This window comes from Seriola lalandi, unplaced genomic scaffold, assembly GCF_002814215.2.
Source record: "Seriola lalandi dorsalis isolate HSWRI2012SDOR001 ecotype SW California unplaced genomic scaffold, Sedor1 jcf7180002054396, whole genome shotgun sequence".
NCBI classification, from domain to species: Eukaryota; Metazoa; Chordata; class Actinopteri; order Carangiformes; family Carangidae; genus Seriola; species Seriola lalandi.
The window spans coordinates 134924-153980 of NW_019524949.1; the positions used below are offsets into that span (position 1 = coordinate 134924).

Here is a 19057-nt window from a genome sequence, read left to right on the forward strand (position 1 = left end):
AATAAAAAAAAAACTACCTGACCTTGAGCACAGCATGATGCTCTGCGGCTCTGATCAAATCTGATGCAAAACTGAAATGCAGCAGAAGGTGGAGAGACAACGAGGACAAAACTAAGGACATTTGAAAAAGAGTGGAGACTACACCAAAAATAACGGTTGAAAATGAATATGCTGGCTGCATTGGTTTCAATAAAAGGAGCCAGACAGTCTTTTCAGACTGAAATATCTCACCAACTATTGGTTGGATTCTAATGAAATCTGGCGCAGACATTCATGGTCCCCAAAATATGAATCCCTCTGACTCTGGTGATGCTTGATCTAGTGCCACCATGAGGTTAACATCTTTGGTTTTGAGCGACATATTTGGAGGAGGCTAAGGGCACCTATGTTAATGAATAAAGACAGAAACCTTTCTGCGTAACATTTTATTAATTGTCCAAAATCATATCAGTAGATCAGACTTGGAGAAATAAAAGGTATTTTTTCCTTTTTTTTAACATTCTCTTAAACAAAAATATAACAACTATTTACAATCACTCGTAAAAAATACATAAAAAGCGTACGAGCAAAATCATGTTGTCTTTCTAAAAGACATAAGTTACAACCGCTATGTAAAGTGTGAGACAAAAGCAAACTTTAAGCCACAGACCAAGTTAATACCTCTTTGTACAGATTGTGCAGCACACTCACCACATTTAAGCTTATTGTTGTGCATTTCTGCTGTAATGCCAAAAGTTGTCTACATAAAACACATCCACATCTCTCTTATTGCATTCCAGGTAACACGGCAGGACACGGGGCTAAATTACAGTCAGGCAGGAGGGACATTTTCATCAAGCTGCGAATGGGGGGGTGTGGGTGGGCTTATGTCATTAAAAACACTGACATGTTGTGTTCACAGTGCCGGGAGCTGCTCACTGCCAGATCCTCCATGAAAACATATCAACTGCATGAAGACTGAGAGAAGAGGGAGTAACAACTGAATGAAATTTAGCCCTGAAAGAAAAGAAACTAAACCAAAGTAGCATTTGGAGTGCTTATGGCGCATACATGAGGAATAAAACAAACTCCTCATTCCTTTGCAAGAAAACGTCAATGGAACGATCGTGTGCAGAATTTAAGTTTCATTAAAAGAAAAATGTGGTGTTTAGATCTAAATCCAACATTTGTAAACAGCTAAAAAATGTACAGCATTTTCTTATGATTTCTGACTTAACTCCATTCATGGATGGCGCGAGGATACGTGATGTGAATGGGCCAACAAATGGAAGTAGCATATGCCACTATATTTTTAAATCCATACAGGATATTAATACTGATTTGTGGTATACAGTTTGAGTAATACAGTTGTGCAAAAAAAAAAAGAGGAAGTATCACTTTCTGACTCTCAGTCTGTTTTTGAAGTTTCTTCTATTGAGATAATTTTAGAAAATTAAAATAGAAATCGGGTGAGGGTCACAGTGGACACTCATGATTCAGAAAAACCCCTAAAGCAATGAGGAGGGAAGTTGAAAGTTCTGCTGAGGTGACAGGGCTGAGAAAAAAGCAGGGAGGGAAACAGAGAGACTACACCAGACATGGCATCATGGCTGTTCAATTCAAACAGACAGCGTTATAATAGCATCAAAAAACTCCTTTCAATCATCCAATCTGAGTTTGAAACCGACAGCAGGAGACCCACAAGGGGCTCACCTTCCTGCAGGCGAGAGCAATCAAAGCTGCAAAATAAGAAGGGCTTTCATTGGAAATGACTTCTGAGCCTTTCCTTATGTGCTGTACGCCCAGACTGAATCAAAATGTTTTGTTTTGTTTCTTTTTGTTTTTTTTAAATGCTATGATCCCAATCTCACAAATGCAATTCCACAACACACACACACACACACACACACACACACACACACACACACACACACACACACACACACACACACAAACACAGAGTCATATCGAATAACACAGCAGCAATTTCACTTATAGACAGATTACAAATGGCACCAACAACAGAGTGTAAGGGGAGAAAACAAGTCAGGAACAATGAACCAACAGAAATTCCTTTGAAGACTCCTGCCCAGACACAGAAAGAGGGCAATCACAGCCTTAGATTATTTGTTATAACAAAATATTAAAAAATAGCATTTATAGAGGACTCTTTTCTCTCATCTATACATGATCAGTTAACATTAATTTATGGCAAAGAAACAACAAAAATATATATGTATAAATTCATATATATATATATATATGCCATGTATATATTAGCAAATAATCATTTCAAGTCTTTGTGTGGCAAAAACAAATACAAAAGAAGCATCAGAGCGCGAGACAGACAGCACAAGAAAAAGAACATCTAATTCCAGTTACACCCCTGCTGCACTGCAGATAAACACACATAAAAACCATTTTCCTTTTTCCAAAACAGTCAGAATGTACAAATTTGCTTCTGTTTTCTACACAAATAAACAATTTTCAAGCACGTCCTTTAAATATTCTACAAAATGTACTATGAACATGGAATGAAGATGCGAGCCGGGCTTTAAAATACATTATCTGTTGATTTGTTTTGTTGCTCATTCTTTTAAATAAGAAGCAAAAAAAAACAAAAAACAGATGAGATAGGTACCCTGTGAGCACATCATCAGAGTTTATGCTGCATCTGCATATTCCAGCTGCATTATAAACAAATTTACAAGGTCAAATGAACCTGGAGCATTATACTTTAACATTTCAGCTTGTAATTCAATAGACAACTAGTCTAATAAACACTGTAAACAAAATGTGTACGCACTGGTGTAAACACTGTCCTTTGTCTTTATGCACACCAACTATGATTTTGGTGTGTGTGTGTGTGTGTGAGTGTATACGCATGCACGTTGTGTGGCCACACAGTGCTACTTTATCGTTTTATTATAGCTGCTGCAATAAAATAACGACACACGTTTTACTCTACAGGAAGCAGCGAGGCATTTGTTCTTCAGCTCATTAAAAACGAGTTACAATACAGTTATCATAGAACATCCAGGAGGCAGCATGCCGCTACAGTACCTCGCGTCAGACTGAACGAGCAATAAGAGAGGTGGCTGGGTGGCGGAGAGCACGACACAAAGACACAAAACTGCCTGAGAGATACTGCTTGTCTTTTTTTTTTTTTCTAGAAAACTCAACAAAGTACAATAAGTGCTAAACACAATAAGACGTGCTCTCTGTTGGCTCAGGAGTTTAATTTCTCTTTTTTTCACCTCCTGAGTAGGAAGTGGAAAATTTGTCAAGGGACTCTTTGTGGCTCCTGAGGGCTTTCCTGACAAATACAGTCAAGTGTGAGTATTGGGATAATAAAGTTGGCTTTGTAGCGGTTTTCTTGTGCATTGGAACTGATGTGACTCATGTAAATTTACATCATCAGTGCCAGGGTTTAATAGAGACCCATAAATCTCAAAATCTGTTTTATCTTGTCTCTTATTCATCTACATTCATTTTCTTTTGAGCTGACAGCAAGCCACAAACAAAAAAAGCACAGCAAAACAAAACAAAAAAAATCCCCCACGAAGCTAATGTTCATCGCAATACTTGCAAAACTAAGTACAACTTTCTATCCCTTTGTCTGCTCCTCCTCACTTTTCTCACATTAAAACTTTGCAAAGCTCAAAGATTCAAATGAAAAGAAGAAAAAAAAACACTTTTTACACAGAAAAAGAAAAAATCAATGTACAACATGTTAAAATTTTATAAAACAATGGGAAACATTTTTAGACAAAAGAGCGTGGAGCGCAAAATGGAGGTACATGGTGGTCTGTTTCCAAGGATGCTGACTTCTTCTCATGAGGCATCACTATTGTCACTCATTCCATCTTAAGTTTTTTTTTCTCCATCTACCGTGATGTGACTCCATCACACCACCTTTTTCTGCTTTGTTCAAGAGTTTGTAAAAAGTATCTAAAGTCTTGCTTCTCTTCTTTGTTTTGTGAAATGGGTTTAAAAAGAGACGACTGTACGAGTCCTGGGAGGTGGAGCGAGGTTATATGACCGACTGGGCTGGTCCAGAGCTGCATTATGGTCTGTGGTGGTGTCACACAGGGCTGTGGGGCAGGGCTTGGAGAATGTGCTCTGACACGTGGTGACGGCAGGCTGCTAGCTTAGTCCAAAGCCTGATCAACACGACCTGGTCCGTGTGTGAGAATGTGTGTGTGCGTGTGAGCGTGACGTCACCGTCTTTACACCGCTGACACCTGTTCATCTGGAAAAGAGAAAAAGAAGATTATGTTTGGCAGGAACTCTGTAGGGGAGTGCTAAATTTATCGAATACATTTTACACTTTTTAAGACTTTTTTAAAACCACATATGTAATACAATTTAATACCTGTTCGACAATCATACCAGCCAAAGAAGAAGTGACTGTGCTTGCTATAGGTCTGATGGTGCAGACTGAAACTTGACAAAAAAGGACAGAAAGCCTCCTGCAGCACAATCCACAGTCTCAACGTTCCCCACACAAAGATCAACAATAACATGAAACTAATGGTGAAAATATCTAAGGCTTTTTAATACCTAATTGCAAGGCCCTTTTACTCTTTGTGGACTTACATGCTTTATGAGACAATCTAACAACCATAACAGACCAAGGACAACAAAAAAACTCAGTGATATCTGATATCTATTTCTGATGACTGTGGCATGTTGTTTTCCACATTTCTTAAGATTTAAAGTGTGAAATTCAGAGTGGTGCTTACGTACCATCCTCACTGTCAGCCAGCTCCTGTGGTGGGAGGCAGATGCTGGGCGGTCTGGAGTAGCCCTGCGTGGAGCCGGCTGTCCGGGCGTCTTGGTGGTGGAGGTGATGATTACCGGCCAGCCTCCGTGCCTCAGCCAAACTGCCGGCTGCTCCGGGGCTCTGAAGGAGTTTGCTCCTCTGCAGGGCCACGCTGTAGTCTGGAGGTTTGAGGTGAGGAGGCCTGGGGAGGACACCTCCTGACCCACCTAGTACTCCATCTGTGAGGCCGAGATCCCCCAGAGCCAGACCTTGGTAGCCTGGAGGGGTGGGAGGGGGAGCTCGGTAACGCTCATCCTTGGCGGGGGAGGTGACACAATACACTGGATGGTGGTGTAGATCAAAAGAAAGGAGGGATGGAGCAAAGAAGTAGGGGAGTGAGGGATGAGGAGTGATGGGGGGAGGTGAAGAAGTTGCCAGAAAACAAGGTGTATGGGCAGTTATAGTGTGGGGGAGGGAGAAATAAAGGAAAATAATGGAAAAATTAAATCAATGTGATGTTTCACGAACACACTACATAACTATACATGCACCAAAATGTGTCAAAAATTAAAAGAATAATATACAAGCAATGAGATGGATGGCTGCAGCAGATACAGACAGAACTAGAGCTGGAACTAATGATTACTTTCACCACTGCAAATTAGTTATTTACCAGAATAATCGATTAATTGTTCAGTTCTTAAACATCAGAAAAAAGTGAAAAATACCCATCATCATTTTAACAGCTTAAGGTGGTTGTGCTGTTTGACCAACAGTCCAAACCCTAAAGATATTAAATTACAGCAATCAGGAACCAGAGAATGTTTCACTTGAACAATTAATCGATTCTCCGAATTTCTGTCAATTAAATTTCTGTTGCTCTAGTAATAGATAATTTGACTAATTGTTTCAGCAGTGGACATAACCCTGTCCCAACTCATCCTCTATTCCTCTACAACTCTTCAGGCAAAAACTGTTTAGAATCGGAAAAACCTTTTTTATCCTCATAAAACTAAATAACTGCATAGTCTGAATAGTTTATCAGGAAACGACAGTAGGGGAAACAAAAGACAAATTTACACTCTGGCTGATGGGGAGGCTCTATAACTTCTGTCAGATGCAGTGTCAACAGCGACAAGAATAAGACCTGTTTGGATTCTTAGCTCAAGAGCTAAGAAATGGCAAAGAGCAACATTTGCCTGCTGTTCACTTGAGCATAACAGCAAATCAAGCAACAGGAAGCTTTTCGGTTTTCAGTCAAATAACAGCAGACTTAATTTGATTGGCTGTACACAAGTCTAAGACTAAATATGGACAGCCATTCTGATATTAAGAGAGCTTAAGCAAAAGCTGATGTCTTACTGCATGACTTCTTAAACTCTTTACAGCTTCATAAACAAAGCCTTCAATGGGAAATCCTATTTTCTACTGTACCCCTGAACATCCCCAGCAGATGCCCAAACACTGTAACACTGTGTTTACAGGGAATCAAACTCGCAACCTGACCCCTCACCTATCAGGCCCTTCTCTGTGCTTGATGTCACCGTTTTGTAGGCAGGGTCTGTGCTTTGCCCTCCTTCCTCATTGGTTGGCGAGGAGGGGTGCTCTGAGGTGTTTCGGCGCTTTATCGTCCCATAATTCCCCTCGTAGGTGTCTGACAGTGAGCTGGACGACGCCCAGCTCTGCCGCGACTGATTGGACAGCTCCGAGCTGGAGTCTCTGGAGGGCTGCTTGGCGGCGCTCTCGTTCGCCCAAGCGTGACCTGCGGCCTCGACCTCCGCTATCGGCCCCTCCAGCTGTGTGTGCTTGAAACCGCCCAAGTGTGTGTGCGGGAGAGAGAGCGGGTGCCCGTGGATGCCGTGGTCCCAGGGCCGGCAGGAGGAGGTGGGGAGGCTCTGGAAGGAGTCGTGGGAGTTGGAGGAGCAAGACGTCCAGCTGCCGCGCCCGCTGTCGGCCACTGAGTCCAGAGAAGTGTGGTCTGGGGTCAGCTCCTCTGTCGAGATGGAGGAGGTGAAGGTGGAGGCTCGCGTCACATATCCTCGCACCATCGATGAAGAACTAGTGCAGATAAAAGAGACAGTGAAATAATTCAATTCAAGGGGAAAATTGTCAGTTAAAATGCTGCACATTTACACTGATGCCTTCATTGATAATGATGCTAACATACAAGCTGCAATTGAAAGTGAAAGAGATGAAGAAACCAGGCAGCCAGATGAAACCTGGTTTAAAAGATGTTGAGGTAACTCAGTCGTTACTACTTGAACTGAAGTGAGGAAAAAACTCATGTATCACTGTCCCACTTACTGCTGATTTAATCATTTACAATTTTCAGTCTACACAACCTACATCACAACAGTCCCATAAATATAGATGGATGCTTGATAATGAATAAATTATCCAATCAGAGGACCACAAAAATTAGGTTGATAGCTGACTGAAACACTGTGAGATCAAGGCGGCATTTTTTCACAAAAAGATCTATAAAGGTTTGATGTTTGTTCACAGTGCTCTCAAGCGTTCAGAGATGCTATGCTATGTTGTTGTCTGGCTGTAATAAATCTGCACTTTGTATATGAAATTGTTGTGTTTTGTTGTACAAGTTTTTGTTTTATCAAATTGAAAGTTTTATCACTCCAAATCCAAATAGAGCATTACAACAACATCTTTGTAACAACCCCAAACTATTCAAAAGTCAAAGAATACCAGAACACACATTAGGTCAGTGATGACAACGTAAGATATGAACTGATTGAAAAGCAGAAGTACTGTTCTGTACCAAGCGAAAAACTTTATATTGGTTGATTATATCAATTGATTATTGATTATATCAAACTGGTGAGTGACAATGAGAGTTTCTCTAAGCTGTACTGCAGTGAATTTATGACGATGAAGAAAGACACAGAGGGAGAAGAGGACATATGAGGGGGCCCAATAACTGTAAAAAGCTGCTGGGTCAGAGAGTCATGCACTACCAAAAGTTCAATGTTATGCAGACGATCCCTGTTATTTCTACACAATCTTACACTTTCAACCACAATGGGTTGTTTCTTTTGTCTCAATGAGTTATTGAACAAATTTTTCAAATGTTTTTTGTTGTTCATCCTGTTACTTTGAATGTCCAGCCATTAAAGTTTATTATATCTGTACACTTTCTCTTAAAAAAAAAAAAAATCACAAAACAAACATTTGGCAGTGTCATAAATCACGATGTCTGAATTTAAAAACGACAACAAAAAACTTTAAAAAAGTTTTTCTCCTTGGCTGCGTTTCATAAACAGGCAGTTTGATTCACTGACGTGGTTTTACTGGACAAACAAGCCACTCAGTGAAACCCAGTCATATTTCATAAAACAGTGTCGGTGTTATACAGCAAGGCTGCCGAAGCAATATAATATCAGAGAAGCAGACAGATTATTTTGTCCAGTGATATTTTATAGTGCCCTCTTTATGAGACAGAATGGCCTGATCATGGAGGAACAATAAACAAACAGCAGACAATAAAAAAAAAAAAGCCGTGTTGTTTACTCAGCCAGATTAAAAAGCCGCCTGCGTGAAAACCGATACGTTGTTAACGGAGAAAAGGAGGCGAGAGGAGGGCAGTAAAAGTGGGATGCTAATAAAAACCTAGTGTGTTTTATGACTTCCTGTTCCCTGAGTTTTAATGAGGAAAGGAGATAATTGGAATCCAGCAGGGAGAGGAAATGTTGGAGCGGCTTAAGGTAGAAGTGTGGCGTCTTTTTGCTCTTGTTGGCCACTGGGAATGTTCCAGATGATTATGTGTTTATGCGTGTGTGTGTGTGTGTGTGTGTGTGTGTGTGTGTGTGTGTGTGTGTGTGTGTGTATGATGTGTTTGTTTGAGGCTTTAGAAAAAAATTGTAGTCAAGTATCTGGGCCATGTTTTTGTGCTGACAGATATCCTTCAGTCAAGTCGAACCCAAGTCAGACGTGACTTCCCATATTCTAACTCTTATACCAGTTCATTTTATCTAAGGTATGGTTATGATATGAGCAAATAATGATCTCAATAAATAAAGTAAAAAGTGTTTGTAGGAGTTTAAAAGAGTGAATTTGAACACTACAAACAAAATAAAAAATCTCCATCTTGATAAATTCTTAATATCTGTGGACTATAGCCTATGTGGACAGCATTTACTTTCCCTTAAGTAGGAGATTTCAATATTAGCTGCACTGTGTCAGTGATTTTAATCCTGTGTGAAGAGTACATGTTGATTTTTCACCCTTGCCACTTCAGTAATAATTACTGATTTTCAGCAAACTCACTGATCCTCCTGTCCAGACTGGAGAGATGCTTTGCATCTTAAAAGTGCATCCAGGGGTCTTATACATAGAGCTGTTTTTTAGAACTGAAGGATTTTCCTAACCTGACAGGAAAATCACTCATTAATATACAATGAAGGAAATTTAAGATAAGATAAACGTGCTGTCTGGAACACCATTTATTATGAGGCAGAAAGGAAAAATTTCATGAGTCCTGTCTGAAATGTGCGTGGTGTTCGTCACTGCATGCTGATAACCACCCTCCACTCCTACGGATCTTACCTGTGACTCTGAAAGTGAATGGGCTAAAAGAAACATATATACTACACCAAATGTCTCTGGGTTTTTCTCACATTTCTACTGACAAAACAGCATGCCATAAAAATATTTAGAAAGATGCTATAACAACATATATTTTCTACACATACTGGCTTTAAAACAAACTAAAAAGCTTGACTAAAATCCAGACTGTGTCAAAATGAATTCATGTCTTTCCACTAAAAACGAATCTATTTCAATAATACCTTATTTTTCCTAGGAAACATCACACTTGGGAATCTGCACTGAGACCAATCTGAATCATTTCAGCTTGCTGGCAGAATTTTTCATTCTTGGAAGAAAATAAATTGAGAATATAAAAACAAATGTCTTGTAAAGACTTGGCCATGATGTTTACATGCACCCAAGAAACTGGAATTCAGGTCATACTGGTCATCTGACAACTCAAGTTTATATGCCTTGCAATAACCTAGTTACTCTGGTTTCAAATGAGTCTGAATTTGATAAATAGCCAAGTGCTCAGAAGTAGAAAGTGACTCATTTAGACTTCCAGTGGCTACTTAGTGTTGGGTTTCTGTTTTAGTTGAACTTTGAACAGAGCAACTTAGAATATGAGGATGTATCATTTCCTCTCATCTTGCTGGTCCGCTGTCCCAGTGTTATTTTCCCACCGTACAATCTTTGTCACGCACACACGTACAAGAAAATAGAAGACTTGAAACCTGGGAAAGCTGGGGAAACCAGGCCAATGACACTGGTTTGTAGGCAAAAGCTGAGTGTAACCCTGTTACTAACGTGTATATGAACGCATTGATTGCATTATCTAAATCTTGGGATTGCAAAAAACAAAACTCCACTGTTCCCTATCAGGAGCTAAAAACTGTCTGTGGATTCCATTATGGGAATCAATGATGCCCTCTTTCCAATGTAAATGAATTGACTTAACCAGATAGATTAGATGAACTGCTCTGAATTGTCAAAGTTAATTACCTTGTGCTGGGCTGGTTGTAATCAGGATTTAAGTGTGCATGTGTTGCGGCTGTGCTCTCAACTACTGCAGCAGCTGTTGTAGAAGTAGTTGTGGCAGTAATATTCGCGGGAGCGGCGCAGGTCCTGTTGCTGCTATTACACCGGTCATCAGGCCCGGGAGCCGGCACCGAGTCAACTGAGCAGATACTGGAGCGGGACGAGATCTCACTGTGACTGGAGTCCGACAGGTTGTCTGCTTTACCGGCTGGTAGGAGGGCGTAACCTGGACAGAGGAGGGGGCAAAATGAGCATTTTAGACATTTATATTTGAAAATGAAGTGAAATAAGATCATAATAGTGAAGAAAAAGTAAAATGGGGAGGTGCAAGGACTGATATACAAAAGATAAAGTGAAGGAGGAGAACTGACTTTGAACATAGAGACTTTTTACCTAAAGCACCCTCTAGTAGCATGAACGTAGATAATTTTATTCTTGTTGGCCATGCTGATTATTTTGACTAAATCCTGGCAGTGTTAGTGTTAGCTAGTTTTTCTTTATAAAAAAAATCCATACTGATTTGGGAATACAGGGAGGCAATATCAAGTTTCTACGACCTTTTTAATAACAAATACTTCAAAATAACAGTTTACCCAGTTGGAATCAATAATAATCATTATTGAGTCCATCTCATGTATAGTATTTTCCATCAGTGGTTATACAGTAGAGCTGGTGGTTTAAAAAACTGCGTGAGGCTGTGACCGCTTCTAAAACCTGAAGTTAAACATGTGCAGGGCCTCTGAAATTACTGTGAAAGACACCATTGAACTCAAAGTTTAAACTTTATGTGACAAAAACCTGCCGAAACAAATAACCAGCAACTCCAAAGAAACTAAATTGCAATAAAATAAAAATCACATAGCAAAACCTACACTATAAATATAAATTCCTTTTTTTTTGTGAAACTGTATGTCACAGATGAATCTCAAAAGAAGAATGATCCTTCATTTTGTGATTAAAAGAAAAGTGAAGGTGAATATGCTTTCTCAACTGAACTATATTGAGTTCAGGGACATTACAAAACTTACAAAACTCCAGAGAATTATACAAACAAAGAAATCTTGGTAAACACAGACAGGTTTGTTGTTTCTGCCTCACACAAGATTTGCTTTTTCACATCTGTTTGAATGTTCTTGGTGGATCTGAAACTCGTTCTCAAGTAAATCTTAAGTTTGTGCTTAAATAATGAAATGTAGTGCCATCACTTTAACAATCTATCTCTTGTGATGGTTTCCCAGTAAACATAATCCATCATCAACAATAAATCTTTCTGAAATACCACTAGTTTCTCTCAAATCAAATTTTTACTCAGCAAATAACTGGATCAATCAGTGATCTCTGTCAGACAGTCTTTCTCCTGGTGCGTCTGTCCCTGCAGAGCCAAATGAAGGGGTTAGGGCTGACCGACCTCCTGCCTCTCTGTTCTGTCTGTCCTTGTCTCTCATCCTGAGGTGAGGAGGGCACAACCTCAACTGTTCCCTCCCCACCAATCAGATGGGGCCTGACTGCTGTTGGCCTCTCCCTGGACTGACTCCTTTCCCTCAGTATCCTGAATGGTGACATCAGCCTCGTCCTGATGGGGGATTCTGGGGGTTTTGGTCTCATTAATAATGCAGGCTGGGAAAGAGGGGAGAGAGTCATAGGTCGCAGCCCTTGTGGACTGGGAGGGGATCCGGTGTGCACCACCGGATGCAACCCATGCATTCCTGTCCACTCCTGTGTAAGGCTTCCTGCTCTGGCCCTCTGTAGCAATAGCCCTCTCCCTCTCCTTTGCTCTGAAGGAAACAGGCCTCTCTGAGCTGCCTCTGTCTCTGTCTCCTGCATCATCCCCTTATTTTCCTTTTCCATTTCAATCCCTCTCTTTTCCTCCTCCTCTGTCTGATTCTCTCTCTCCCTGCTACTCTCTCGGCTCTGCTGTCTGGTCATCAGTAGGATCCTCTTGTGGAGGAGAGCCCCACCTATGCCGTAGCTGCGCAGGCTGACAGTGCCGGCCTTTGTGCTGGCGTCGCTGGTCAGTGACGACGAAGATCCTGACAAGTTCATCTGGCTGGAGTTCTGGGACTTGACCACACCTCCCACTGGAAAAGAGGGGAGGAAAGTCAAAGTAAGAGATGAGAATAAGTGCTTTATTTTTGTTTTCAACATTAACAGGAGGATGGTTGAAGATTTAAAGCACAAGGTGTTTCTTGGACCTTAAGGACAAAGACTATCTCAGTTACTATTCAAAAACATGTAAGAATGCATCACAGAGGAAAGGGATATTCTGTGAAATCTTAAAAGTTTTAATGGAAGAACACAGTGTCAAATCAATGTGAGTGTTGACTCCTGACATGATTTCTGATAGCCTATCGTTATTGTCTGGAGGTTTCTCTGATTCTACTCTGGGGCCAACTCTTTCACCTAAGGGAAGCTTCCATGGATAAAACCATACAGAGTGACAAACACAGTTTCCATTGCAGACCTTTGCGTGGAGAGCCCTGCGGAGACACCGTGGGGCTGGAGTGAAGGGAGGAGATGGTGGAGACGGTGTCATCAGATGGTCTCTTGGTGCTCCACTCCTCTGATGAGGTCACAGGAGGTTTCTTTACCACCTGGGGAGAATTGGAGTCTGGAGAAGAAAAACAAAACAAGGTTACAGAAAACTAAATTAACTGAGAGTCTGTTTTACACCTATAATAATACAGAACCAGAAATTACAGTTTTTTGTCATTTGGGCTTTATCAGTGTGCACAAATAATTGTATAAACCCAAGATTGACTTAGGAGTTCAGGTTTTAGCATGACTCTTATTTAAATGTACTTTGACTGACTTTTCTTTGACACATTGTCACTGAACTTGAATACAATCAAACTTGCTCAAGTACAACTTTTTAGAGATAATATAATGATCATTTAAATCACTTATTTATATCCTTTAAAAAACAAACAAAAAAAAACATTTATTAATGTCACCATTCTTGTTTAGTTAATTTTCTTTTTCTTTTATCTTATTTCATATTACTTCTGTCTAAAATATATTCTGTTAGAAAATATATAGTATTCTATTATATTTTATTTAATTTTTTAATCATACTTTTTGTAGCCTGATTTAATTAAATCTTGATTTTACCATGTAAAGCACTGCTTCATGAATAAAACAGTGTACAGGTATACTCACTCGGTGTGCCTATGTCCTTGGCAGTGCTCTTCTTTCGTAGAGGGTTCAGTGGGACCTGGACCTGAAGGACTTGTGACACCCTGTTCTGTGTTTTCCCCGAGGGCAGAGCCGACCGCAGAGACACCGGAGACATGTCCGACTTGGTGGATCGTCTCTCACTCAAGTTCTTAGACACTGCAACCACAGGAAAAAGAACGAAATGTGTAGATAAAATGAAAGAACTTCAAAACACGTTCTATTTCACAATTTCCCATGTTTTGAAGATGTTAACTGTACACTTCCTGTTCAGTTCAGCTACTCAGTGTGAGAACCGTTAGTGGCTGCGAAATACCTCTTCATCGGATAAAAAGCATTTTGTTCAATCTGTAAACCTTTGAAGACTTGCCTTTATTTAGCATAAAAAATCACTTCATCACTCATCAATCACTTAGACCTAACCATACAACAGATCTGCCTTGCTGATAATTTATAGTAGAATAGCTTAATTTGAGCAAATTCTATCCTTTCAAAGTTTTTATAATGAAACAACTGAAGTTACGCCAAACCTTTAAGAAATTTGTGAACACGCTTTGTTCTACAGAGAGTTTGAATGATACAATACATACTGCAGTATCTGTCACATGATCGATCAGTTCCCTCCTGTTATTTTCTGCAGGACATTTGAAATACACTAGGTGGCAGTGCAAGCCAATGACACAAATGTAACTTGTGTACATACTGTCAAATCAATTAGCATCCACTGAAATGACACCTTTTTTTATTTCATTTTAATTTATTTTTCCAGCATTAAATTGCCAATAGTTAAACCCAAAATATATTTGGAGCATAAAAGTGCATATGCACCATACAAACTTAAAAATGTTTTGAGCAATGCCAAACTGCTTTTCAGGCATGTATAATCCCATAGTGTATTTCTACTTGAACTCTTTTTCATTTCTGAATGACTCAATAATGCGTATACCAAGCAGGGCTGAATGTCAACTGTGGTATGCTACTGTACATAGAAAAGTAAATTTCTTTATAATCTACAATTACTCATGTCATAAAAACCATGTCAATTAACAAAGTGATGAAAATTTGGTTCACTAGGTAAAGTCTAGTGCTGGGACTGTGTTACTCACAGGTGCTGTAGGCCGGCTCACACTGCAGGGACATTATTTGGTGCTTCTCCTCGTCTATCTCCACCGTCAGGTTGGACAGGTACTGCTTCACCTTTCTGGCCATCTGAGCATCCTCGTACAGCTTCTTAGCGTTGAGGAGCGAGCTGCGACGCACTCGCTTCTTATGGGCGCCACCCTGCACGTCCAGCATGTTGGAGTTGGTACTGCCCTGACTCAATGACCTGATAAAGAGGAAAGAAAGCAAGGAAGAAGATGGAAGGAAGGAAAGGGGAGGAGGATAATGAGGACAGATGAAGAAGAGATGAGAGTAGGAAAATGAAGTAGGTGAAAAAAAAAAAAAGTGGATTGTTGATGGATGAGCAGAAGATGAAGAAGAGGAAAGAAGAGGCCGTAGAATATAGAGCGAAAAATTGAAGAAGGTGAGGCAAAAACAGAAGAAATGTGCATGAAGGTATAAAGACAGGAGACCAAAAGGCAGATTGAGACAGGGAAGGAAAGAACGGCAAACAACAGTCAGTACAATCATCTATAAAACACGCACAACTACTTTCTCATCAAAAACCTCTTCTACCATGAAATCTGTACATCTGCCTTTGTGTTGGAGCACAGCATTTAAAAACAGGACCATGCAACTGGGAGGGAGGCAGCTCTCGCGGGTGTGTGCCATGCTATCACAGTACAGAACAGCAGAACATTCTGTCAGATGGAGGCAAAAAGGGTTAGGAAACAAAAGATGCACAAGATTCGATATGGGGAATATTATGCCGGGATGCAGATATGAACAAACACCAAACCGGAGTCAAATAGCATCTGTCAACATTCCTCATGGTTTGTTTTACTTCACCTTTATTTGTCAGCTGGGTGGGGTTTGCCATACAGAGTTTTTAGCTGAGGGTTCATCCTTGATCTAGGAAACAGCAGCTGACAACACGGTCTCATCTGAAGGACCATTTAGTAGAGCTTTCAGCTTTAACACATCATCTTCAGCAGCAGATGAAGTTTGCCTTTTTGCCTTTTTATGGCGTTATAAATATTGAAGTTTAATTTTTTTGAGTACACACAATTTCTTACCCATGTTAGATCATTTGATATGACTGAAAGCTCCAGAGGTGATACTTTCTCAACTGCTGTTTCCAAAGTCAAGAATGAACTTTGAAGTCCTCCAAGTCTGAACATATAGAATTCTGTGGTGAATGAGCAAACGCAACCTGCTGCTGAGGATTATGATACATGATCAAATGCTCTAGAAACAGGAACTAAATGGACTGTGAGGTGAGATACTTATTTGTTGAATCTAATATCTGTACAGACATGTTGTCTTAAGTTTTCCTTCTTTTCTCCCTGACCCAATAAAAGAATGATATTTCATTTCATTATAAATTTGTATAGGAAGAAATGACAATAAATTTGAACTGGAACCTACAGCAAATGCTACAGTAAATCTTCTTTACAGCCTACCTATCACAATGTGAGTGTGTTTTGAACCTCTCTGTAAAAACAAACATTAAGTGTTATTTCAAGCTACTATATGACTCAAACATACAGTCTTATAAACAGGGCAGACAATGAATGGGTCAATGATGGACTTCAGTATGGTTCAGGTGAATGGGAACTGCAAATGGAAGGATTAATCACACACAAGCACAGGCAGACGCACTCGTACACTCAGATATACTAAGGGGGCAACATGCAGAGTTTTTGGTGGTGGGGATGCAGGTGTGGACTGAATTTCTGCTGGTCCAGACTGAAACAGGATGAAAGCGGTACCAGGACAAACTTACCCTAAACTCTTCCACCTCTTCTTCCTGCAAGCAAGAGGCGTGAAGATTGAAGCGTGATTTTAAGACAAGTTCAAGGTTCAGGGGGGAGGAGGAGGACACAAGACTATGTAGAGGTCATGCCACCACAAACAGAAAATGATTGGAGATGGGAGGACACCAGACATAGGACATCTCCCCATATCAACCTGAAAAATGTGTGTTATGGCTTTGAGCATCACACACTCATAAGAACAGTGTCGACTTTTGGTATTTTGGAAAAACTTTGGTCGCATATGACATGATGCTGAAATAAGAAATGAAAAATATCTTGAGCTTGCAGTATGAAGAGAATGTCTGCAGGGGGCAGTCATGCTCTGCGGCAGTGACAGACTGTGATTAACACACACAAACAGAGTGATACAAACTACACATTGTGGTTGGCATCAATTCTAGATCACTTCCTGTCAATGCATACCTTGTGTAATCGCGCCGTTACATTCCAGCTGAGGAATGCAATCGAAAAATCACCAAGAGTCATGAACTGGACAGGAAGTGAACAAGGAATTGATCGAACCAGACCTTGAGTGCGTGCTTGATCCTGTTGGTGCAGGATCCAGGTTGGCAGCTGGTGGTGATATGGTGTAGTGGTTCCCTTTTTGCCCACATTTGTTGTCTTCTCTAGTAAAAGGTGTGTACCTGAAATCTACCTTGCTATGCTGGACTACTCTGAATTCATGCCTCTTTCTGAGAAGTGTCAGTATTACTATAGTCTGGCTGATGAAAAACAGGAAGAGTCAGTTTCAAAGATTTGGCATCACTTCTAGAGAAATAAAACCACAACAAAACCACAAATTTATTTCTTCACAGTAAATTCCACACAACGCAAATTGTGCAAACTGTTCATTGCGTCCTGTGACAATTTCTGAGCCACAAGATTCACTTGAATGTTGCCCAAACTCTTTTTTTTTTTCCTTTTTTTTCCTCCTTCCTAAAGTTGACATTTCCATCATATTTTGATGTTCTCAGTATTTATGATTTTCTTGAGGAAGTTTTTAGGTGTGATACTTTGGTGATACAGCTAATAAAAGCCATTATGCATAGGGGGACACTAAGAATAAATGGGCTTGAAGCAACACATAGATAATTTGAATGATAAAATCAAATAAAAATTTACACATGTGGGCTTTAATTTCATTACCAAAAGGCTTTAAGTGACACATATCTGTGAAACTGGCTACGACAGCATCATTCAGTTACAGCAAAAAAAAAAAGGTCAATCTTGAGAGGAAAAGGTTTTTAGGAGTCGTGGTATCAGAACAACCAACCTTTGTCTGAACATGAGAGCAGGGTCCATGTTGGCAGAGGTCATCCGCACCACGTGTCTGATCTCCTTAGCGATCATCCTCAGCTTCTCAAAGTTCACAAGGCCGTCTACACTTGAGTCATTCCCTGGTAGACAAAGACGCACATACACGCACAAATAAGTGAGTGTGAAGTCAGCTGTCAACATTGGAAAAGAGATAAATGATTCATATTTTGGGACATTTGCAGGATGTAGTCCCAGAAAAATATTTTTAAGACGAATCTTCAAAGTAAAGATCTCCTTGTTCTGGTCTCTTTCTTGTCATTCCTCCAGGAGATCAAAGTGGTGTCTTTCTTTTATACCGAGTCACACTGGGCCATTTAAGATTTTTTTGCAACTTGCACAATTAGGGAAACTTTCTTTTTCTTTCCTAACAAGGTCATAACTATAATTCTTTAAAACAAAACCTTTAAGGATAATTCAGTAGGGTAGTTCTGACCAGACTCAGTGAGATGTGTTAAAAAGGCACGATGGGGAAGTCTTAAGCAGAAGTAAGCCTCCTGAGTGAGGCTGAAGTTGACCTCCCAGACAACATAGAGGAAGTAGGGAGCGTCAAACCGAACAGAATGACACGTTAAAGCTTCAAAGATGGCCTCCATTTTTTTAGGCTTCTAAAGGAAATGTAACAACATGTGAAAAGCTAATGTGCAAAAAGAAGGCACATAAAGAAATTGTGTGCTCTCCACACAGCCATTTTACCTTCATGTAAAAAGGTGAGGTCCTTCTTGACCACTGGGAACAGTGGGATGATGGGAGGCTGCATGCTCTGGCTGCTCAGGATGTTGCGGTATTTGGCCATGTTCCTGGACGGGTCGAAGACGTCCTGCAGGTCCCCGAACAGCTTCTCGTACTTACTGGGCAACTTCTCCCATGAGCTCCGCAGCCGAGCCACCGGTGCCAAGTTCAGACCGCTAGGTGAGAGAGAAAAGAGGTGCAAGGAGGAAAGTGTGGGGAAGCAGGGAGGCAGAGATAAATAGGTTATGGTGGGAAGAGGAGAAGGGAACATTGGAGGCAGTGAAGTGAAGATGCAGAGGAGGGAAATGAGAGTAGAGGAGAAAGAAGACATCAGTATATTTATAGCGTGAATATTCAATACATACATCCCAATCAAACCCTATGCTGACATTTGTACAGTTAGTTCTTTTTGAGCTAACCATCTTCAATTAGCGAGCCCTCCATTTTCCAGAGCAGAAGATCCCTTGAGGGAATATCAGCTCTGAGCAGACTCATTTAAACAGCTGATAATTATGACTGGCACAGCACTTATTTCTGCTCTCGTCTTTCATCATCTTTCCAGTTACAGTCCCTTGCCCATTTGCTCACCAACTCT

General features: G+C 40.4%; 1 protein-coding gene across 5 annotated transcripts in view; it reads right to left on the reverse strand.

The window, feature by feature from the left end:
- Nucleotides 1-410: 410 nt before the first annotated feature.
- rapgef6 (Rap guanine nucleotide exchange factor (GEF) 6) overlaps nt 411-19057 on the reverse strand; it is a 143768-nt gene continuing 125121 nt past the window's right edge. For 4 of the 5 annotated variants that reach the window (XM_023409532.2, XM_087174923.1, XM_087174920.1 and 1 more), the window contains 11 exons: nt 18427-18638; nt 17690-17813; nt 16386-16409; nt 14605-14825; nt 13484-13657; nt 12789-12935; nt 12286-12405; nt 10292-10553; nt 6258-6802; nt 4729-5085; nt 411-4231 (listed from right to left, as the gene is read on the reverse strand). In XM_023409532.2, coding sequence (XP_023265300.1) covers nt 4209-4231; nt 4729-5085; nt 6258-6802; nt 10292-10553; nt 12286-12405; nt 12789-12935; nt 13484-13657; nt 14605-14825; nt 16386-16409; nt 17690-17813; nt 18427-18638 — 2209 coding nt within the window. In that variant the 3' untranslated portion in view covers nt 411-4208. The remainder of the gene's footprint in view (nt 4232-4728; nt 5086-6257; nt 6803-10291; nt 10554-12285; nt 12406-12788; nt 12936-13483; nt 13658-14604; nt 14826-16385; nt 16410-17689; nt 17814-18426; nt 18639-19057) is intronic. The other variant, XM_087174922.1, reaches the window with a different exon arrangement.